Here is a 23,970-nt window from a genome sequence, read left to right on the forward strand (position 1 = left end):
GGGGTCCGAACGGCAGACGAGAAACCTCTCGCTGTCTTTTAAGTCATCAGTCGCTGCTGTCTGCAAACATCAGAGTACCTGCAGGTTCACTCGTGTGTCAAGTCCCCGGCAGAGGGCCAGAGACGCTTGTTTCCTGCTCATTAGTATCTGCAATTATTTCCACAGACTGAATAATGTAGGGTCAGGTTCAGAGCCGGGGCGAAATTACACAACAAAACACTTTATTAGCATATGACAAGATGAGCGGCTTCCTCCTGTTTACACCAAGTTTCGGAGATCATGTCCTCCTGGCTTTGCGTGGGCGGCATCCGTTGTGTGGCACGGGGGTGCAGTCGGTGATCGATACCACCTCCAGGCCTCCCATCGTCAGGCCTTTGATCGCAGACTGTGCAGCGGAGAGAAATGTGTTTGTTCATTAACAAAGCTAATGGGAGCAGATCAAGGTGTCAGTGTAGATTATCATCATAAGAAGAAAGCCTGATATTAATTAGGAGCTTTAGGTTCTTTGCAGGGATGGGTTTATTTATGTATTGCATCCACTTTTAAAATCAATACAGTTTCACTTTCAGCTTATGGTCCTATTGTGTCCATTTATAATCAACCTAATAAATCTGTTTCCTTAAAGCAGGAATATATTTTCTACTCACCAGACGTCCAGGGCCAAGACCTTTGACCACAACACGCACAAACGTCACTCCTTTAGCTGTAGCTTTCTGTTCAGAGAAAGAGACGTACAGTATAAAAGATCAGTGAGACAATGATGGGCCACCCTTCATAAATCAGACTAATTCACACTCTGAATGAGCATTTAACACCAGCTGCTCCACTGTCACACAGTCCTTAGAGTCATTCACTATCAACAGACGTTTCATTTTAAGTAACAAGTTGCTACACGGACTGTCAGAGTTCAGATAATGTGAGGACTTACCGTAGCAGCAGACAGGCCGGCGGTCTGAGCAGCGATCGGTGTCGACTTCTTGACGTTCTTGAAGCCCTCTGCTCCACAGGATGTCCTGATCATCGACTGTCCTGCGCTGTCTGTCAGCTGGATGTGTGTGCTGGTGCAGGACAAGACAGTTTACTCGCTCATCGGCTACTTTACCATTTAGCTGACAATGTGCTAATCTTACATACCCACATAAACTGTTTATACTTACTTGTTATATGTGGCTTTAATGTGAAGGATTGGTAATTCATCAAACTTCTTCCCAGCCCACCTGAGTGGACTGTCCTCCCCGGGCAGCGGAGGAGTGAGGCTGAAGGGATAAAACTAAGGTCAATGTCACGTGAATGTGAATTTACTGCATTGAGTTGTGTTTTCTATTTATTGAGCAAACTGCACACATGTATAAAGGACAGGTTCACAATTTTGAAAATCTCTTAAAACAACAGTCAGGTGCCCAAATAAACACTGGAACATGTTTTTCATGATGTAAACATTCCTCCTGTTCATACTGATCATTAGAATGCACTTACAATGTAAGTAATGGAGGACAAAATCCACAGTCCTCCTGTGCAAAAATGTATTAAAGGTTGATATGAAGCTAATATGAAGCTTCAGTCGTGCAAATGAGTCAAATCAAGTCTTCTATGTATCAACGTTACAGTGTTTTTAGTGCCAAAGTCCCTCTTTTTGTTACTATACTTCCAACACAGCTCAACAGGGAAACACAAAGAGGGAATTTGATGTTAAAAATACTTTAAATGTGTCAGATATCACTTGATATGACTAACTCAGACTGCTGAAGCTGAATAGAAGCTTCACATCTTTTTAATGGATTTTTGCAATTTGAATAGTCAGTATGAACAGGGGGAATGATTACAGCGAGGAAAGACTTCCACTGTTCATATGGACACCTGACTGTTGTTTTAAGCCAGACTTTTTTATGCAGTGCAACGCAGAATAACTCAATCATTAGACAGTGACATGTAAGATGTGAAGCTACGTCTGACCTGAATTCTTTGGTGGCTGCTGCTGCGTCCTGCACTTTGACAGCACCGCTCGCACATCTGCACACACAACATTTCATCAGCAAATATTCATACTAAAAAACTAACTCAGCTGTGATTATCACCAATATATGTACAAACAGCAGACTGTCACGACTAGCCAACAAGCTAACACGTATGCTAGTAGACCATAGAACACTTACAGTGCGCTTCCATTTGCATGCAAGGAGGCAGCAAACTGTCGGCAAACCTTACTCGCAGAACTGGCTAATATACAGTTGAATTTATACATGTTTCACGTTGTTAAAGACTTCGCTAGCAGCCGTTACACATAACATGGACACAACAAACGTGACATTGAAAGTTCAGCTAATCCAGACCAGAGCAGCAATATCGTTACTTTTGGAGGGGTGGCACGGTCATAATTATATTACTACTGCGACTTCAAAGACTATAACCACCTATAAAATTGATTGAAACGTTTTAATATTATCTATATAAATGTAAATATGTATTTATGTAGTAAATATAATGATATATTTCCGTTTTTTAAAGTATGTTTAATTCATGCTCCCCTACTTTTATCTGAATCGACCTTTCCTTTTTTGCACAGAACTGTGGGTAGAATTGTTGCCTTCAGGGACTTGGCAAATCCTCGTAAATATTATAATAACAAGGTCAACACTCTTTAAAAGAAGTAAATCTGCTTCGTCCCATAGGGAAGTTAATCAATTATACTTTGCACTTTATGCACTAACATGTGTTATTTTATATTCAGTGGTCGTTGAGGGGGGGAAATGTGGTTGAATATCCCACTTCCATCTGGTTTTATATGTAACCACTAGCGTCACATTTTCTTGCACAGACATTGAACGTAGCAAAACAAGATGGCGTCGCCCTGTAGGAAGATGGCAAGTCGGTCTCTCTTACAGTTCGTGACTTGTTTCGGGAGGACAGCGGCTGGGAACTCGGTATTCCGTCAGTTTTCCGGTAGTTCTGTGTGTCGGGCGACTTTACAGACCAATGTTTTAACGGAAAGAACGACTTCACCGTGGAGTTTGATGGCGGCGGTGTGTCTGCAGAGGCTGCCGGTCATCTCAGCGGACTGCAGCCCGATAGAGCAGCAGTTCAACACCATGATGCAGCAGGTAACTTTACGTTTGTCTCATTGAAATATGTATATAGCTGTCCAGTCACCTCTAAGCATTAGTGTAATAACCATTAAAACGTGCTTCATGGTCGGGACGTGCTAAATGCGTGGCCTCTGGTAAGAGCCAATCAAAATGTTTGTTTACAAGAACTTCCGGGTAAAGTCACTGCGTCACGTACAGACAATTCAATGGCGCGAAACAAAATTAAATGTCACGTTAAGCAAGTGAACAAGTAAACAAAGACGTATATGTAAATAAGTAGAAGCAGTTAGTAATAAAAGTAATACAAAATAAGTATATGTTAGTATAAATGAGTGAAGTGTCTAAGCGAAATGTTTTTTAACGTGGACTAAATATGAAAAAACTAATGAAGCAAAATGAAGGTTTCACAAGTCTGAATATGGGTTTAAACAACGTTAAGGCTTTTATTACATTGTGTGTAAGTGGTGTAAACAAGGAAAATAAGCTGCGAAATACAATTCTTTATGTTTCCCTTCACTTTCATTTTTAATCCCGACTCAGAAGCTAATTTCAGTGTGGTAGGTATACACATCCTATTCGGGTCATACAATCTGTTTTGCTCTCAAAATTCAATTCAACTTCTGGTTTCATGTTAAAACGTGTCTGTTTATTGCTCAACTAATAAATGATTATTCAAAAAATGGCATACTTATTTTTGGAGGCATTTTAACTCATAGAGTGCAAGTAACCTGCATTATTATCAAACCCAATTCAATACAGAAAGAGAAATCAATCACTTGTTTGTCTGATTTGTGAACCTCTTCTCAGGCTCATCACTCTACAAATAACTTAAAATAAATGTCTTCCATGCCTTAAAATGTATGGAACTGTTCATACATGAGAAAAATGGGAAGGCATCAATTTAGCCAGATATACAGTAACAGAACTGAATACACCTCTGCAATATCACTAAAATGTTTAATGATTCAATATTGTGTCATCTTGTAATAACTGCAGTAATTTTAGGGTGAAGTGTAGAGTGTTTGAGCTTATTTATAATTAAAAACAAAACAGGTTATATAAACTAAATTTAAAATACACGCCTTTCAAAGAACAAGCTCAATACAGCAAAAGTGAGTACACATGCGACTTTCAGTTAAGACTAACTGCCTGAACATGCTTATAAAAGAACCATTGAACACCACAACAATGTCAGTTTTGGCCTGAGTTGTGTCTAATACAACAAGACTCAGTGAACAGGTAAAAAAACAGATTGTGAGACTTCATAAATATGGGAGAGGGTGCAAGATCACCAGTAGGCTTCTGAACAGAAGCCAAAGCAGAGTAACAGCAGTGGTTAGGAGGTACAGGAGGATCCATGCTACCAGTAGCAGAAGGAAAGTCCAAGAAGAAAAGCATTGCTCATAAAATGGCACAAAACTGCCAGATGTAACTTTGCCAAAGAACATGAAAAAAAGCCTGATGAGTTCTGGCAGCACATTATTTGGTCACATGAAACCAAAATAAATCAGTTTGGATCAGATGGAGTCCAGCATGTTTGGAGTAGACCTGGCCAGGCCTACCACAGTGACCCACTGTGAAACATGGAGGTGGGAGTGTGCTGATATGAGTGGGAAGGTGTAGGAGAAATAACATTTCTAGATGGCACTAAGATTGCAAGTGTGTACACCTAATACTGAAAAAAAAATGACTCCCAGTCTTAAGAATTTTGGCAGGTGAGAAATGTTCCAGCATGGTAATTATCCCATACACACTACAAAAACCACAAGAGTTTTAAAGAAGAAAAAAATTAAGACAATGACCTGGCCGAATATATATACTGATCTGAATCCAACAGAAAACCTTTAGAATATTTTAAAAAGGAAGACAGCAACAAAACTCCTCCAGCAAAGAGCAGCTGAACATAATCAGCTGTTAAGAACGACAAACAGTTTCTGCACAGATTTGATCTGGATTGCTATCATCAATTCAAAATATTAAAAAATAAAATAATTTAGTCACAAATGCAGGCTGTGCTAACTTTAGTTGAAGTGTGCTCTTAAATATGAATCTTTCATTATACTTAAATAAGTCAAACATTCTGTTGACTTAATTCTTGTTGTATTTTTCCTAAAAAATAAATACAATTCTATTAAATAGAGGATTTGAGGGGTATACTCAGTTTTGTTATACGCTTCACATAAGGCTGGACAGTAATTCATTTTCTGTCAACTTTTATCAGGCATATCCTGATAAAATACACTGTGACATCAGCAGTAGTGTAGGATAGCGCTCAGGTAAAGTGTGCTATGTGTCAAATAACAATCATATTGTTCCATGACCTTCACCACAGGTTTCCAAATCAGTTACATAAACAAAGGTCTTCAAATTTTGAGTCTAAGAGCTGTTTGGTTGTTTGTTTCAGTTGGAGCTGGAGAAAAGCATGCTGGCCGACCACGAGCTTCGACTGCTGGAGGAGGCCGAGAGGATGAGTCGCAAGCAGGCAGGCGACTACGACTCCGACGAAGAGGACGACCACCGGCACCAAGAGACCGTGCTGGGCCAGGACCTGGAAGACGCCTGGGAGCAGAAGTTTAAGAACTTCCAGCCTGCGCCCAGGATCAGAGGTCAGTATGGGAAAAAGGGTCAACTGAGTAAACCGGATTGTTAGAGCTGCAACTATTACTTGATTAATCAACTATAATTATAATCATTAAAGAAAAAAATCTAATTCCTAATTTATTTAATCTTCTATGATAGTAAACTGAATATTTTTGGCTTGTGGAGTAAACAAGACATTTGAAGACGTCACCTTTGGCTTTGGAAAATGTTGATTGACATGTTTGACCTTTTTCTGGCATTTTATAGAGACCAAACAACTAATCAATCAATCGAGAAATTGGCAGATTATACGATAATAAAAATAATGGTTCACTGCAGCCCCACAGAATATTCAAAACGTAGAAATATATTTAAATATTACAAACATGTCTGATGAAATAGATGTAATTATATGAGATATAATCTAGTATTCAGCCCTTTGTCTTCCCCAAATCATTAATCAAAGTCAAAAAGAACGGAAAATGAGATCATCTGAAGGCATCTCATATATTTAGGTTGAAGTTAAATCACCATTACTGTCAGTGCAGGATTCAAATGCTGTTTTTGTGACATTCAGGAAATCTATTCGCTCCAGCACTCCCAGTTTCTATTTTCTTCCCTGTGACATTTCAAAAGTTTCAGTGAGTTTTGCTCGACGGTCGCAGAGAAACATACTGTAGCTGTTATGAAACGACTGACGGCCCTGTCTCGTGTCTTTTTAGATGACGTGGATAAGGACTTGACCTCAGTGGAGCGCTGCCTGGCCGACTCGCTGGTTCTCTTGGCCAAGCAGCAGGTGGGCGGCTCAGAGCTGTGGCTGCTACCTCAGACTCAGTGGCAGGAAGGAGAAACCTTGCGGCAGACGGCCGAGAGAGCCCTCGCCTCCCTGCCAGGTAACATCAAACACAAACAACGGCCATTTTTTAAATGATTCAGCTAAGATTTTTTGCTGTTATTCTGAAGCTTCACTGTTTTTATTCTCTGGATACTTAGAGTATTTAGTGTCTCTTCCTAAAATTCTGTTGAATTATGGGGCAGTTTTTTGTGTTCAGTGTAGCTTTTAAAATCCAGGTAGAACTGCCATGAACTAACTCTGTGATATGATCAATTTTAATCTAAATAACTGAGAAAAAAAAATGTAAGCAGTGTTTTCTTGGCTGTTTTTCCAATAACTAAGCCTGATCCGATAACTACTTTTGTTTTGAACGATATATTGTGTCAGAAATAATCGGGATAAACAATATTATTGTCATTTGAAGATCATTTTATACCACTGATATAATGATAATATAATAGCCTCTTAGCTGCTAATGTGAAGTGTGGCAATATTGAAATTTAAAAAATCAAAGTTATGTCCATGTATCATATGATGAAGTCGATATATAGACATGATGATGATGTCGATAATTACATTACTGTACGATACATCGGTAACGTAATTATTGTTTCAGGCCTACCTCCTTAATGTTGCCACTGTCAGTTTTGGCTGATAGCAGATACCTAAAAAGTAACTCTGCACTTCCTGTTTTCGGTGACCTCCAGTAGGTTTAAGGGGCCGTGTACCCCAAGGTGTGTCAGTACAGTGTGACATCATAGCAGGATACACTCCCAGACCAATCAGTGACCTGTCAGTGAATCTGAGTGTGATTCAGAAGTGAAACAGACTTAAATGTTTCAACTAAAGAGGAATTCCTCATGTGTCAAATCCCAGATGTGTCAGTTTTTATGGGATTCTCCAAGCGTCGTTTAAAAAAGAATTGTTCTTACGCCTTCAGTGAGTGTTGTTTTTAAAAGCCCCACAAGGAGTCACTAAAGTTATACAAGTTCAAATCCTTCATGTTGGAGCTTAATGAAGCTTGAGTTGGGAAACCTATCTGTCTTCCTGAATAGCAGTTTATAAAATGAAAAACAGTGATAGTTATTTTCAAAAGAAAATATATATATTTAACCAATTAAATCTAACAGTCTGTATGATATTCTTCAGCTGCATGTACTGTAGTCACCAACATCATCATCTCCATAACATGCTGCAAACAGCAGTCATGCTCTCCTTAAATCGGGTGATTTCAACAGATATCATGTTTAAAATATAACATGATATCTCTGAAATATGTGGTTAATATGTATTATAGGATGTACCGCATGATACCATCTCTATCCTAAATAGAAGTACTCCAGGTTGCATTTTTCTTCAACACGCTCTGTTTGTACTGTTCTTACTGCATTTTTATCCTAATTTCTGCTGCTGTTCTGACCCAGTTTTAGCATAAAGATCATTAAAGTTTGATATCATCTTATATAAAATAGCTGTGTGCCACTTTAAGTACAATCATCTATATTATCTGCAACAAATTCTCCTTAAACCTCCAACCTCTCAGTCCCAGCTCTTCATATTCACTTAGACCTCCACTGATGTCAGCCGCAGAATAGACTTCGGTTGACTGGAGGCAAGTGAAGGTTCAGAGGTCACAGCTGGCAAAAAAACTGGAGCAAATGATCCAGTAACAATTATGGATCTTGGAAACATTAGGGGAAATGATATTTAGCATTTACAAAAAGAGCTGGATTCTTAAATAAAACCCCAGTGAGTGAATGTGTTAAACGGTCTCACAACATTGCTCGTGAACTATTAATGCGCCCGACTCCATCAATCACTTCTCATTAAGACTTTCCACTTGACATTAACATCTGCCATTCGGCGGAGGGTTTTATTTAAAGCGACTTCCAGTACAGTAGCGGGAGATGATCCATATTTAATGCAGCTGGACTCAGTGGGAAGCGAGTCCCTAACATGGTGTTGTTGAGCCTGCTGGGGCCGTACGATTTAGACGACATGAGATTCGATTAAAAAAAAACAGAATTGAGAAAAGTGTCATTGTCACAGCAGAGAAGGAGGAACAGGGCGGTGGAGTAAAGCAAACATTACAGCAGCCAGCATCTGCATTTTCACTCAACCTTTGTGTTAGTGCTCCATCTGTATTAACTCAGCCACTTCCCGCAGGAGCCGCTTTTAAGGCCACTTTCCTCGGGAACGCCCCCTGCGGAGTGTACAAGTACAAACTGCCCAAACCCGCTCGGACGGAGGGATCAGTCGGGGCAAAGGTATTCTTCTTCAAAGCCATTCTGTCCGACAGCGGCCCCGCAGCTGCTCCAGATGCTGGTTTTCTGTGGGCGAAGAAAAGTGAACTGCAGCGATACCTGAAACCAGCGTACATGATGAAGGTAGACCGCTTCATCCTCGGCCTGTGAAGCCCAAACTTCACAACAGGGACACTGACTTACAGAATAATATTTAGGAGGCCCAGAAAGTTCATTTATCTGCTGTCTTGTGTCATGCAACGTTCTTCCCTTCAACCTATGTATGTTTCATTGTATAAATAATTTTTTTTTCCACACAGTAAAACCCTTAGATCTGATGGAAAGTATGTGTAAAACTTTAAAGAAATGACCTTTTTACGAATGGGTTTTAAACTTTGACTCATCAGTCAAAAGTTTCTTGGTACAAATTAGGACAGAAAAGGTTTGTATAAAAAAAGAAGCCTCCAGCAAAGTCTGAATGTGGTTCTTCAGTGCTGACTACAGCGACTCTGACAGTAGAAGCTGTAAAAGAAGAACTACAGTTATGTCTACCCAGAATGCCCTCACACTGACTATCAGTCAATAGCAAGCCTCCAGGGGTGAAGTATGACAACTGCATTACATCAGTCATCACACATTCAGATACACCTGAAAATAAAAAGTTCAATATAAAAAGTGAACTGGCAATATCATATTAAGAATCATTTTAAGATTCCAGTAAGGCAGAAAGTACACTCAATCTGTGTTTTGCAAATGTTTGATGAGTTAATAAAAGATACAAGTTCAACATGAATACAGTTCTTGTTACCGTTCAGTTAACCGTATCTCTGTCATTCCACTTTCATTAAATATTACATTAGATGTGAAATACAAGAAGTCTGAATTTAAAAGATCACAAAACAGAAACAACTAATTAAACTGATTCTTCTTTTTACGAGAATGTTTAATTTTTTTTAGGTCAATCCCTGCGAGCCCTCAGGTTTAGAAAAAAACCATAGCAACAATTAAACATGTATTTAACGAGTAACTTCAAATCATGTTGAGGATCTTCACAGATGAATATCATTTAAATATTCATCAGTTAAATAAGTTAAATACTTCTCTAACTCCAATTTTTATAAGGAACATCCCAAATAGAATATATTAATATTGTTAGATTTCCCCTTGCATGCACCAGTACATTGAACATAGCTCTTTTTTTTTTTTTTTTTTTAACTTTAAATCTCTTTAACTTTTAGCTTATTTTATTACAAAGCTTCTCAGTCCTGTGTCGAGTGTTTCTTGACTCAGAAGTTCAATTTGAGTACCATACTTGAGACTGTTTGTAGAAGTTTTATTCATATCAGTACTGTTCAACCACCGGTGAGTGCTTTAGTCAGTGGCAAAAAACCCAAAATTCATTAACTGTTATGTCAGTAAATTGCGAGTATCTTGCTTTAAGTGTTTTGTTTTTTAAAGCTGGAGCCATTAATGAGTTCCCATCTACTACCAAGAACTGAACCCTACATGCTCCTGCTGCAGTTTGAAGTGCGCACTTGATGCTGAACTGTGTGGGCCTGGCAGAGTCTCTGTGTGTCAATAGATGGCAGTATTTACACATCGTTCACAGAGGAGCACTGTGAGAAGCTCTGTAATTACGCCTGTGTGGTGACCTCAGAGGGGGGGGGGGCTGCAGAGAGAGCTTTTCTGATCAACTTGGCTTCCTTTTTCTCGTACTGAAAATATCCATCATAGCAGGCTAATGTTCTCGTGGAATAGCTCCGATAATTCTTCTTAGGTAAGAGCATTCTGATGTTCCCGAGCCATTCTCTGCCTGCGATCAGCCTGTTCTTTCTATTTGTGTCTGCCGAGATAAGAGTTATTAATGTTGTAGACATTGGCATTAGATTTTTCCCGTCTGTAGTTTCACAGTTGCTGAACGTTCGTGGCCAGAGGTGTTTCTGAGACTGGCTGAAGGCAATGCGGCCTTGCTCCGACAGTGGAGATGTGAAGGTCAGGGCGAGCTGATAAAGGCCATTTATAACTGTTTGACAATTTGGTTTGTACACAGAACCAGAGCTCACTGTGCTGCCGGCTGACAATGGCCTCCCGCAGCCCTCCAGTCCAGTTCTGGTACCTGATGCCAGATCAAAGTAATGACAGGTGCAAAAAGAGCAACATCTGCTGCTTTCATCTCCATGGGGAGTCTGGTGTAAGCATCTTTACCCAGTTTGTAGCACAATTGACTTTCAGGTTAGATAAATTGGCTTTGGATCAGGAGGTTGCCAGACTAAATCCTCAATCCATCAGGGGGTAGGAAGTGACCAGAAGTGTCTGTACCCCCATCAACACAAAGGTCAAGTTGCTCTTGCTCAAGACTCTAAACCCCCAGTTAGTCTTGTGGAGCTGCTCACTGAATAACAGAAGTTGTAAGGCAGCTCGAGGTGTTAAATCTATGAATGCAGGATAAGAAAATGAAAATAAGGTTTACTGATGATATCAAACAAACCAAAAAATGCCTTTGATATGCATTTTGGGAAGAGTAGGACAAACATTCAGGATGTCTCAATCTCTGTGGCATTGATTTTGACTTGTACTTTAAAAAAAGAAGAATACCTCTTTGTCAAAACCTTTGAAGATTTGCTGTCACCAGTAGTTAAGGGACACAATATTGCATTGCAAACTTGTGAGTGACACATTAATAAAAGATCAGTCAAAAATGAAGCTTCAGAAGCTGAGATTTTTTGTCATTAATATCGGTCAACCGCCCGAAACACTGGGTCCGACATTCCTATAATCCCACTCAACTGCATCTTTCTTTCATTTGTAGTACAGGCTTCTTTTTCTTTTTTCTTTTTTAAAATAAATGCATTAATAAATGTATTAAATCCAAGTCCAATCAGACGCAAACCTAATGACATTATTAAAGTTATAATAGAGTTGTGAAGTTGGAGGAGCTACTTTTGCACCTCTGCTTCTGGAGGTAAAAATCCTATTCATTTTTCCTATAGACAATGTTACATAACTCACACTTTGAGCACTTGTACAGTTTGGATGAACATGAAACTCTCAGTTAAATAATCAGCTGATAAGGATGAATAACTTTAAGAAAATATCTGCATCTTTGATAAAAAGTTGAAGGTACAAGACTATGTTTCTCAGAAGCAAAGTTAAATTAATTAAAATTGATGGCCCGAGCATAAACCTTGAGGATTGTTACATTATTAATATGAAGATATTGTTTACAGATAATGTGAAATGGGAATACAGATTTGGTAAAAAAACAGTCCCAGAACCAGCTGCCTCTCCCTCTTGGCAACTCTATTTCTGACTTTGGAAAGCTCCCTCCAGAACCAAAGAAGAAATGAGCAGTATTCCTCATGATAAGTAAACTGCAATGCCCTTTAAAGAGAAGTAAGGTCAACTTTATCATTTTCTAGAATTCAGTCCCCAAGCAGTCAGTTTTTATTTGTCCATTTTACAGTCATTCATCATTTGAGATATATTTGACAATCATCATCATACAGAGCCTAAAAATGACAAAACATCCAAACAGTTCGAGGCAGACAGAGGCAGAAGATCATGGCTTCACTTCGGTAAAGAAGCTCACCTCCTCTTCCCGCCGGCGGCTAGCCCACCGTCCACTTCTTCATCCAATTAGACAGCACATGATAGCACCGGGATAACAAATGTCAAAGGAAAGGTCTTTCAGTTTTTCGCCACTGGAAAGGGTAAAAGAGAGACGGTAAATGCCGAGGACGAGGCACGCGGCTCAGAGGTGGCTGACGGCCAGTTTTCGACCTCTGCCGCAGCTTTGGAAACAATTGCCCGTCGAGCAGAGGATGTTACTGCTGCCGCTAGACTGTCACATGCTCACCGGCCTCATCCTCACTGGGGATTTCAAACTGATTTAAAGGCAGGAGCTGAATTTTTTATTTTTTTTATTAGCTTATTCTTGTGATCCTTTGAAGTTCAATACATGGAGCGAGGGACTGCCAGGGTGAGGGGCTCAGTTCCATTGGGGTGACCAATGCTAAAAATACCACACTGACTTATTGCGCTGTCATGCACTACCAGAGGTAAAAGCCTCCGAATAGTATGTCTCCTCTTCAGTGACACTGACTGTAGATGCAGCATCACTACATAACATTATTAAATCAATATATATGAAAATAACGCTGCAGAAATCACATCAACAAATGTATAAAATCACGTTGGCAGCAGTTTTTCAGGGCAGTGAAAATAAGCTCAGAGCATGCAGTCAAACTTCTCCACTCTGACATGTCGGTGTCATCTGTAGTTATAAATACAAAGCCCGGCTTCAGAAGGCAGCAACCATCTGCAGAAAACAGGGCAGCTCTGTTTTGTAGGCAACCTGACTTAGAGACTAAAAGACTGCTCCACATCTCCGCTTACATAAAAAATACAGCAAACCCTCCCCACCCCCCTCATAACTGTGTTTACACACTACTGCTTTTTTATTTTATGCAAATCTCTTATGACTGAGTGGAATGTAAGCAGGCCGGTCGTTCACAGCAGCTTACCAAAACATTTGATAAAAGGAGCTTATTAAGACTCTTTATGTAACAGCAATAAAGCGCAGAAACACGCAGGTAAAAAGGAGCGCAAGACTCCCGGATCCCGAGAGAGCCGGACCACCTTAAGCGCCTTTACTAGCAACTACCCACCCACCCCACCCGGTTCCACTCTCCCAGCATGCACTATATTTCTTACTCTTAATCATCCAATGACAGTCTAAGCTGAGTGCACACTCTTTCAGCACCATCCTGCTCGCCTTTACACGGTGAAACAGATGTCTGCTGAGGGAGTTTTCACTTCTTGTTAACCACCGTTGAAGTGCATTCGTTTACCGTTACTCCTGCTATCCAAACCTCAGCACAGCCAGCCAACAGCAACCACTCTTTAAACAATCCCTACCTACAAAAACATTTGATCATCTACAGAAATGGTCATTTTTAGCAGGTTTAATGTGTTACCAGTGTCACCGTTTTTAATTTATTGTAATACTGACTCATAGCTGTGTGTGGGCCTAGAGTTGCTTGGGCCCACCCAATCAGAAGGCCTGCTTTTTAGCTTAATCATCCAGTGAATAGCAATTTATGAATACCGTTTAAATTATCTGACTATGTGACCAATAAATACATTAAGATTAATAGGTTAAGATTAAAATTGTGTTGAAAAATAGCTGCTTCCTTAAGTTTGTCACAAAAAGACGTGAGGATCAGGATTAAGAAAATTTAGCTCAAATTCAGCCTTCAATGTCAACCCAGACACCTCCTCTTGCGCCACACGTACGTGGCCGCTAATTCGGCGGCAACAACTTCTGTTGAAAGACTCTTTTCAACTGTCAGTCGGACAAAACTGGCATCAGGGCATCAATGATGACAGACAGACTGAACTCTTTGTCCTCTGCTCTCCTTTCAAAAGACAACTGACTGAGGCATTGAAGCATTGGACTGTAATGAAATCATTTCAGTGTTAGACACCGAGCCCCGTTCTCTCCTGCTGTAATCATCAAAGTAAGCTAATTTACAATTTCAGACTGTAGTTTCAATATTGTTTATTGGATATAGTTTTCATTGGGTGCACAATTGGATTTTATGCTGATGTTGCTGTGTCTGCCATCTGTGTGTGTGAATATGTGGCCACCACTCCAGGCTATGCGATGCTGTTAATGTTCGTCTTGGTGCCTCTAATATTACCTCTAAATACATATAAGATTAAACTGTGGTGCATTCAGGCAAGTATAGTTATAATGTCCTCTTTTGGTTAACATATGCATTTCAGAACCCTTTAAGAATTATTGGTCATAGATGGACTAGGCCCACATGATTGTCTCTGCCCACCCACACTGTGATTTCTGCCTACGCTACTGCTGTGATAGCGTGTTAACATTTGCTAATAAACACTAATGACAAAGCACAGCTCAGGATGATGGGAATTTAATGGAGAAATTGAAATTTTGATCTGATAATGGCACTTAATGAAAAGCCAGATCACCAAATTCATTCTGAGGGGGCTCTCCAGAGTCAGACAACCTAATCTTCTGTGAACCATAAATGTTTTTTTCAAATTTTTGTGCCAGTCCACCATGTAGATATTTCACTGGATAAGTGTGTGCATTGGGAGATGGCTAGAGGAAAAAAGTCAAGGAACCAACAAAGTAGGATTAAGTCTGTGGGAAACATACTGGAACAAGTTTTCAGGAAAAACCACTGATGAGTTGTTGAGAAATGTTAGTGTGGACAAAAATAGGGGAGCATCTGACTGACAGACCACCATTGTCATCCCTAAAGTATGCTTGCATGACTAAAAATAAAATATCTTACAACTGGTGAAAAAAAGGGATAAAAATAAGGAATGAAATCCAAGATAAACACTTGAAAGCAGATTGTGTGTTTTGTTTCAGCACAATTTAGTAGTTAAAGCTCCTACAAACTTGGTTTCAAATGATTTTTTTCTGACATTATGACTAAATAAGTTACAGTTAAAGTTCAGAATAAACTAAGTTCACAAGTCGACCCTGACTAAATGTGAGGGGTTTAGGTTTGTTATTGGCTTTTCTCGTCGCTGATCAAGCAACTACCGTGCATTTAGAAATCCCAGACTTCGGGTAGAGATCTCCGATTGTCTGATATCATCAGACTCGAAAAAAAAACTAAGTCAAGTCAGATTTTAACTCTCATGAATTCAACTAAGCTGCTGATTTGGTCAGATTTGATTGACATTTGCCTGACAAAATAAGCAGAGAACCCCACAATTTTCTTCATATTTTCATTCTAAGGCAATGCGACTAAATCTTGATTGGTCCACAGAAATACATGAAATCACTTTTTTGTGTCTCAGCTCTGCCGACTTCAAACCGGCGACTTCAAAAGAAAAAGAGATAAACATAAATACAGAAATCTCTATGAAATTAAAATATGGCTTATAGTAACAAGGTGACTGAAAAGTATGTTTTTAGGGTCTTCAATATCTTAAACCAGGTCTGAAAATATAGTCTCGAACAACCTTTAAAGGAGACATAAATACTTTAATGATAGAGAAATTACCTGGAAGACATTCTGACTTTCTTGAATTGCCTTTCTTGGAGTGCATTACTACTCCAGAACCCACTACTTCTACTGCAGAAGCCATTTTTACACCCTCAGAACATAATATTCCTACCACAAGAGCAGGCTCTTTAGCTCTGGCCGCATTTAGAGAAAATGCAACAAATGCAGTACCTGCTGTTTTGCTGAGGGCTTTCTAACAGCCAGGGTGGCAGACTGGAGGAGGAGGAGCAGGGATGAGGTGTCATACGATGGTTGGGATCTGTGACTGAGCAGGGGGTGATGAGAGCCATCTGAACCCATATTCTACCACCCATCACGGCACAGAGGCACCAACAGGGACAGGCAAACAGAAAAACAATGAAAAAAAGCTTTTTTTTTGCGGCAACCCGTTGCTCTGGCTTAGGTCTGTCCTTTTGCAGAGATGTGATTTCTGTCTCGCCGCCAGCTGGGTGAACGTCTTCTCCAATCACAAACACACAGTAAAAATGCAGTCATTTTCCAGGATGTAAAAGCTAGGGTCTCATTAGGGGGGCAGTGTGGCAGAAAGAGGCAAATCACAGGTTTTATGCTCGAAACAGGCCTGTATAATTTTATTCACTGTAAATTACTCTGGTTTGAAGCATCCACGTTCTACAATAAAAATATATTACACGTACATTATAGAAAAGTCTTTAGTGTTAATGATGAAAATGTAGCTGCTTAAAAAGCGTTTTCTTGCTTTTTAAAAAGGTGCATATTGATGATCACTCTTAAAGCATGTTTTGGATTGGCCCCAGATCATATCACCGACATATGAACCCATTGTAAGCCTGAATGCAGCCTGAGATTCTCTGGAAGAGGTCTGTTAGTAATTCCTCGGAGCCTTTAGAATCAGCGCCCCGTGACTGTGGAACGACCTGCCAGAGGAGATCAGGCAAGCCAGCTCTGTTTCTTCTTATCAATCTGTCTTAAAAACTCACCTTTTCAGAATTGTCCTCATCCCAGTATAATGTAAGTGAATGGAATTTCATTTGTAGTGCTCATTGTACTGAAACATTACATTTAAAAAAAACCAGCACCTACCTGTCTCACCTACCTGTCTCACCTACCTGTCCTACCAAAACAACCTTTCCTTTCGTCTCTATAAGAAACAGTTTACAACAAGGTGTGGAGTGCTTCTTCTGTTTACACACTTAGCTTCCTATTTTAAATGTACTTTTTTAAGTGTTTGAGCACAACAAAAAATGACATTCAATTTACCTTCACTGTTCTGAGGTAAAGGTAAAAGTTTCAGAGGCAGATTTCTAGGCACATAAACCAAAATGTGTGGACAACCTTTTCTTAAGTCTCTATAAAAAGCATTTTACAACAAGGTGTGTGGATTATCCAACATAACCATGTTTTTTTCTGTAGTTCCACACTTCTTTTTAGTGTCTGAGCACAACAAAAATGACTTTTTACCTTCACTGTTCTGGGGTAAAGGTAGAAGTTTCAGAGGCAGATTTCTCAGGACATAAAACCGAAATCTGCAAGACTAGACAGCATTTGAGTTGAGTAATAAAACGCTGTAATTTGTGTGAATTGACTCCTTTAAAATAGGCTGTGTAAGGAGGTAAAGGGACAAAGGTCACAGCGCTGTAATGATCCTGTGCAGTACGTCGCTTTAGAGAAAAGCGTCTGCAAAATGAATAAATGTATAAAACATGTAAGCGCTGAGATTTTTGATAAATGTGCTTTATTCCCCCCCTGGAAACATAATTCTTAACCTAGAGTGCACATTTGTTTCGAATGGTTAAGCTTAATGTTAAAAAATGTAAATGTGTGAATTTTCACATGAATGTGAATTCACGAAAGACGATTTATAGGCGACAGAGTTAGTGTTCTGTGATGCTTTATCTTTTTTTTTTTTTTGTTGAGGCGATACATTTAATCATCAAACTAAATGTTTCATGTATCACTTCTGGCCGCTCCTGCTTCGTGGATGTCCAGCTCCAGTGAATCTACATGCATTAGGAATGAGCGAGAGACTGTGTGTGATGTTGTTGGGATGGAGCAGTTGGAGATGGCAGACGCTCCTCCTGCTTCCTCCCGTCCCAGTATCCACTCTGCAGGAGCAAGCTTTATTCCTCCACACCTTCCTTCTCGCCCTCCTCCCACCCATCCCTCCATCCATTCAAAGCGCTCTCATTCGTTTTTATGATTAATATATCGTCGACTTACATTTGTTTCTTCTGCTGTGTAAACCCAGCATGTCAGAGCATGTAGTTCATCTTTTTTAAATATATGTTCTCATTTATACATTTAAGTGTTAAAATAGATGGTTGAATATGTATGATACAGTTTTCTTGACTGTTTTTCTCTTGATTTATTTCTTCTCTTTCTTCTAATAAACCCATCAGAATCAACTCTCCTTAGTTCTTCTTTGCATCACCCTCTTCAACACACTCACTGGCATTCACACATACACACACACATACATACACACACAGACACACACGCATATCCGTTCATACTGTGTCTGGCAGGCAGACCTCCGGCCTGCAGGACGAGTCCTGGACCCGCCACCTCTTCCATATCGCCCAGATCCTCCCCCCTTTCCCCGGGAGCTGTCAATCCAAAACAGTTGGTTGACTGGTGGTGGGATGAGGGGCGGGGGTGACAAATAGGGTGTTTGGGTTAGGAGTTGATAGTGTGAATGGACAGCAGGAGGGTTAAGGTCACATCCTGCTGTGCGCTAAGATGGCATCGCGTCAGGAAGGACGTCCCCTGCCCTGACCCCGACTTCCTCCATCACCGTCACCCCCTCACAGCATTCCTCCTCCTCTTTATCTAGCCTGCAGGCCATCTGATTGGCTGCTGGGGTTAGCAGTTCACCACCAACCACCAGCTGGAGTGGAGCGTCATCACACCTCCAGGTCACTGGTAGCATATGGAACCAAGGCTGGAACAAGTTCACTGGTTCAATACTGTATAATAATGTATAAAGAGAGCAAACGGAGGTGTTTAATTTGAATGTGATCAAAGGGATACAGAGGTTGCACATCTGGAGACACAAAACCAATTAAAGTTAAGTTGAAAGTTAAAAAATGAAAAAGAAACCTTCACACATGCACACACATGCGGTATGTCCATTGATTGGTGTGGATATTTTGTTGGCAGTGGCCTGTGAAGGGGCTAGTCCCCTTCTAAAGACCTTTCTGATGACGATCGATGGCCCCTGAGGGATTTCTTAACGGCTCCGCTTTGGCAGCAATTCCCGCCTGACGTCCCCTGGGATCGGAGGGACAACAGCTGCTGCGGCAGGACCGAACATCTGGTAGAAAGGTAGGAAAGTCAAAGCCTTGTCCGAGAAGGTTGTTAAGAGAGACGGTGGCACTGAGAATGGTGTAAGACGGCACTGTCATTGTTAACAGAGACTGCAAACAGCACGGCACACCATTCCCCAGACGGAGGACTGATCTGAATCTTTCCTTCAAAGTGCTGCTGAGCATTTCTGCAATGATAAAAGACACAGTGGTTTTGATAGGAAGGCCTGAGGGACTATGTTAGACAGTGTTACATACTGCAGGCATGGTGGCAGCCGGTGTAGGCAATCTGAGTGTACCAATTTTTTTTGTAACTGCCTGCCTGCTGATTTACAGCTTCACCTCCATCGTCCTCAAGAGGAATCAGAAAGACCATTTATTTATCATTCATGTATGGTAACCTCTGTGGGTTGCTCACACCTTTAGGGTCACATCTTAGTCAATAAGGTCATATGAGTCATCAGTCATAAGTTATGAGATTTGATTTGTTGTGGAATACCCTTTGATGAAAGTGTTGTTTAGTCCACACTAGTGAGGTTCACTTCAGAATGTTACTAACTTTCTCAGTTTCGAACGTTACTCATGAATGGTCGATATATTCATAATAGTTAGTGTCCTCCATACATTTCTGTTTTGTTCTATTTGTAGCTTCTTCTGTATTTGCGGCGCATAAGAAATGGTTAAATGTGTTGCTTTAATTGCTCGTGTATTATTTATATTCAGCATTTCATTAAAAAGTCAGTATGTGTTGTCACAGTAGTGAAGATGTTTGCTTCGTCGTCTTTTGTTTTTTTCTACTTGCAATGCTTTCTTAAGATTTAGTGCGTTGAGTTCTTGCGGTCGCGGCTCAAATGGGGAGAATGCTTTCCAATTTGACCAATCATGGCAGAAACCAGCAAATCAGAACCACTTGCACTTTCACCACTTGTCTTCTAAGGCAGTGTTTGCTCCGCTAAGCTTCTAAAATTGACTGTTTTTAAAGTTAGCAAAAACAACCATTTCTCATCTGCCAAAAGTTGTCAATGTAGCCCAATGGCAATGCTACTCGGCATGGTAGAAACCACTAAAGTAACCTGAGAGGAGAAAGGAAACAAACATTCATTTGAACTCATTACACGTGATTGTCAGTAGGATTTTGCATCTGAATTTAAACAGCCCAGTTACCAAGAAAGACCTCCAGGCATTTACTCCGCCTATGATAATGATTTCAAAAACCATTTTGGTGTTGTCAGTGTCTTGTAGCTTTCATCTAATCATGCACTATGTATGATTATAGCTGGTCAATACTCTTCCAGCCATTTTTATTTCATTTTCCCTTGTCAGTACATACCCCTCTTCACTCTGATGGAGAAGTTCCACAGGAGGTTGCTGAGCATACATTCTTAACACAATCCCTTTTCAAATTAAATTTAAATGACCCCCTCAGCTCATAAGCAGAGGCTCTCCTGACAACTTAATTCATAATTCAGTGCTGAGCCAGGGCCTTGAGGGCCGTAATCACGGCCTAAATGGAAGAGGGATGCTACTAAATGGGCTGTTTGTTTGCACCTAAACCTCTTTACAGGCCACAAGACCACAGCTCAGCACTGTGGAGGTGAGGAGGAGTAGGGTGATGTAGAGAGGAGGTGGAGGGCCGAGACGATTTGCTGACCAGCTGCTTTCATGTCTCTGGTTGCTGTTACATTGCTTGACCACAGTGAGGTTTGGGGAGGTTTTGCACGTTTTTAAACGCCATCTCCACTTGTAAGTGAAGTTAATGACTGTTGTTTGTGTGTTGGTGTGGACGACGGGAAGACACAGAAACACACTCATGAGATATTTATGTCAAGGAGTGGATGGTGCGAACGGTGACACAGAAAAGCCAACAAATGAGGCCAACATTACGAGAATCAGTTCAAGCGAAGGAACATCTGAATCTGTCACACAGCCTACAACTTGTGTCAGCTCAGCCTAATGCAATATATAGGAGGAGAAACATAATGCAATCCCTCCTTGAGGAAAGGTGACAGTGGAGCATAAGGAGGAGAACACTGAAGAAGAGAAGAGAAAGTACTATGTAAAGGATACTGATGGAGGGCTATGAACAGTGGAGGTGGAGAAAACAATAGAGAGAGCATAATATGGATAACCCACAGCTTTTTTTCTTTTTTTACAAAGAAGCTTACAAAAAGTAAAACCTTGATTTAACCAGGATTTGTCTGTGCCCTAATAGCCAATACAAACAATGCTGTATACGTATCTTAATTTAAACCCTCCCCCCCCAAAAAATAAAAAAAAAAGCGAGGTTGTGCAGCAGATTTGGAACCAGTTCAGTAAAGCAGAAGTATTTGCCAGTTAGAACAACGCCCACTGTCCGCTCTGGTTCTCCCTGATGCCGCAAGACGATCCACTCCTGGGGATCGACATGTTTGCACACACGCCATGGCCAAGGACGCTGCTTTACACCATTGCTCCTTTTCATTTTATTGTTACTGTGCAGGAGAGAGTGAGACAAGACCACCGTTTGATGTCATGTTATGCAGCCATAACCCAGATGTTGGTGACCCAAACCTAGACCCAAGTCTGGGGGGATATGTCCAAGGAGGCGGACTGCTCATAGTGGGCCAACTTCTCTAATGGGTTGATGCCTAAACGGACAGGCTGATGTGGGCTGGACTGTCTGTACAGGTGGTGCAGACCATCCAAGTAGCGATAGCAGGATCCACCATTGCTTGCTACGAGGCAAAGTGGTTGGGATTGTAACAGCGGTGCGAGGAAAGGAAATGAGACCCCTGACATGTGTAGTGGGGGATGTCCCCTCCTTTCTACAGTATCTGGTGGTCTCATGCCACTGTTAAAATGTATGCAGCAGCTATTTCTTCGTGTCATAATGGCAACAGACCTGTCTTCACTCACCCCTATCTTACGGGGTTTAGGAGACAATGCCCGGTGACGCATGTCTCCAACACCCAGTGTTAACAACCGTTGGTGCTCGAGGCTCTATTGAGTGATCCCTATGAGCCTCTGGAGCACTCCTCCCTGAAGGTGTTGTAATTCAAGACAGCTTTGCTTCTTGTGCTGACTTCGGTAAAGAAAGTGAGTGAGCTGTTCGCCCTGTCGGTTCACCCCAGCTGTTAGCGGCTTTATAGTGACCACAGCAGTTCTACTGTCAGACGAACCCCTCTTTAATTCCTAAGTATGTGCACCATGTATGTGTGTAGGCATGTCATGTTGAATACACAGCCCACATTCAGCACTCTGACCAGTTGTTTGTGTGTTATGGAGAGGTGTGTCCAGTAAGGTTGTAGCCAAGAAACGCCTAACTAGTTGGCAAAAAATTAATTCATTAAAATAATTAATTGTTATTGTATGTTTAGCCAAAAATATGTCTCCTCATCCTGTCCAAATGTACAGTTCCTCATAACCACCTCACATCTGTGGTCAACCATATGAGTCTTACCATCCACTTGACCTCAGAATAAATGCCTACATGTCTATAAACCACTTATTTCCCTGAAGACCACACAGGCAAGGTTGTAGCCCAAGGCTTTACTCAGGCACTGGCATAGTGGAGCTTGAGAAAGACAAGTCTGCATTACAATTGACAGTGGGACAAACATAGTGAAGGCCACTTCACTAAATAACTAGATCAGAAGCAGGCAAGTGGTCTCCTATCTTACTGTTTTATTACCTCATTGCCAAATGTAAAGGAGCAATACAAATGGTAATACAACTTAAAAGAACTGATCAGTACAAATAAAAGATAGTGCAACGAGAAAAAAAGGAAAAAAGGAAAAATCAATAAATTGAAATAAAGGGAAAAATCAATAAATAGAGTTTTCCTTTTTCAAGATTCAAGAGGCAAAGTATATTTCATTAAACGAAACATTATCCACTCTGAAATGTTCCATTTCGACTTATTCGACTTATTCTGCATTTTCATCACCTCTCCTCAAAGAGCGGGCAGAGAAAAGAGGGTGGAAGGATCTGTTGGCGTTTGTACAAATGACAAAAAGTGGTGACTGTCTTTATCCATTACTGAAGAAAAGAAGAGAGCTTTTTTCCTGCTCACTAAGAATAGCACCTGCTTCTACACAAGCAGGTGGCAGAATCACCAACCAGGTGGGAATCTCGTCAAATCATGCCGAAGAAACAGAAGGTCATCTCACTCAGCGCTGACAAGAGGATCAGGCACTTGATGTGCTGGAGTCTATAAGGGAGGCCTTGAATCCCCTGCTGGAGGTCGCTGATTCACTCTCTGATGAATCATACCTCACTGTGCCGACCCCAAGCCATATCATCATAGCACAGATTCTGAAAAACGTTTGATGCAGTGACAGTCACAACATATCTTGATGAAAAATATACTGACCCCACAACAGATGAACCTCTTGGTGTTGCAACATTGCATGATATGCAATTTAAGATGAAATATATCAACCCAGATAAGACTGAGGCCACTAAACTAAGAACAGTCACTGAAATTATAGAGGCAGAGCAAAACATTTCCACCCCACAGTGTTCAGTTAGCAGAGACAGAGACATGTGTGATACACATAAGTGGATCTGACGCCATGGTTAAGGTTTGGTTAGGTTTAGCCACAAAAACTACTTGGATCCTGGTTTGTGTTAAAATAACTACTTGGTGTTAAGGTCAGAGGAACTTTGTTTTCATGGTTATAGTAGTAAGTACTTGGTTGAGGTTGGGGAACAATGACTGTCATGGATGTAAGGAGCCAGTGTTATCTGTCAGTAGGGAACTGAAAACAAACAGCAGGCATCTGTGATAAATCCAATATCTGTTATCTCATTGCTCCCAATGGACAAGACGGCTAAAGGGCTTTGTCACTTTAACATATATTTATGTTGTTTTCAGAGATTTTTTTAAAACAACTCATGCTTCTCGAGTTC

At 40.7% G+C, this 23,970-nt stretch overlaps 2 protein-coding genes across 2 annotated transcripts; one reads left to right on the forward strand and one right to left on the reverse strand.

Moving 5' to 3' along the window:
* Positions 1-200: 200 nt before the first annotated feature.
* On the reverse strand, positions 201-2,307 carry mrps11 (mitochondrial ribosomal protein S11). The gene is made up of 6 exons (XM_062417317.1): positions 2,154-2,307; positions 1,954-2,010; positions 1,158-1,256; positions 929-1,058; positions 648-713; positions 201-385 (listed from the first exon to the last, which is right to left on the reverse strand). The coding sequence occupies exons 1-6, from the start codon at positions 2,240-2,242 to the stop codon at positions 278-280; spliced, it is 549 nt and encodes a 182-aa protein (XP_062273301.1). The 5' UTR covers positions 2,243-2,307; the 3' UTR covers positions 201-277.
* Positions 2,308-2,837: 530 nt separating this feature from the next.
* Positions 2,838-9,510, forward strand: mrpl46 (mitochondrial ribosomal protein L46). Its single transcript, XM_062419965.1, has 4 exons — positions 2,838-3,098; positions 5,488-5,689; positions 6,386-6,556; positions 8,665-9,510. The coding sequence occupies exons 1-4, from the start codon at positions 2,838-2,840 to the stop codon at positions 8,910-8,912; spliced, it is 882 nt and encodes a 293-aa protein (XP_062275949.1). The 3' UTR covers positions 8,913-9,510.
* The last annotated feature ends 14,460 nt before the right edge of the window (positions 9,511-23,970 follow it).

The sequence above is a fragment of the Scomber scombrus genome, chromosome 1, assembly GCF_963691925.1.
Source record: "Scomber scombrus chromosome 1, fScoSco1.1, whole genome shotgun sequence".
NCBI lineage: Eukaryota > Metazoa > Chordata > Actinopteri > Scombriformes > Scombridae > Scomber > Scomber scombrus.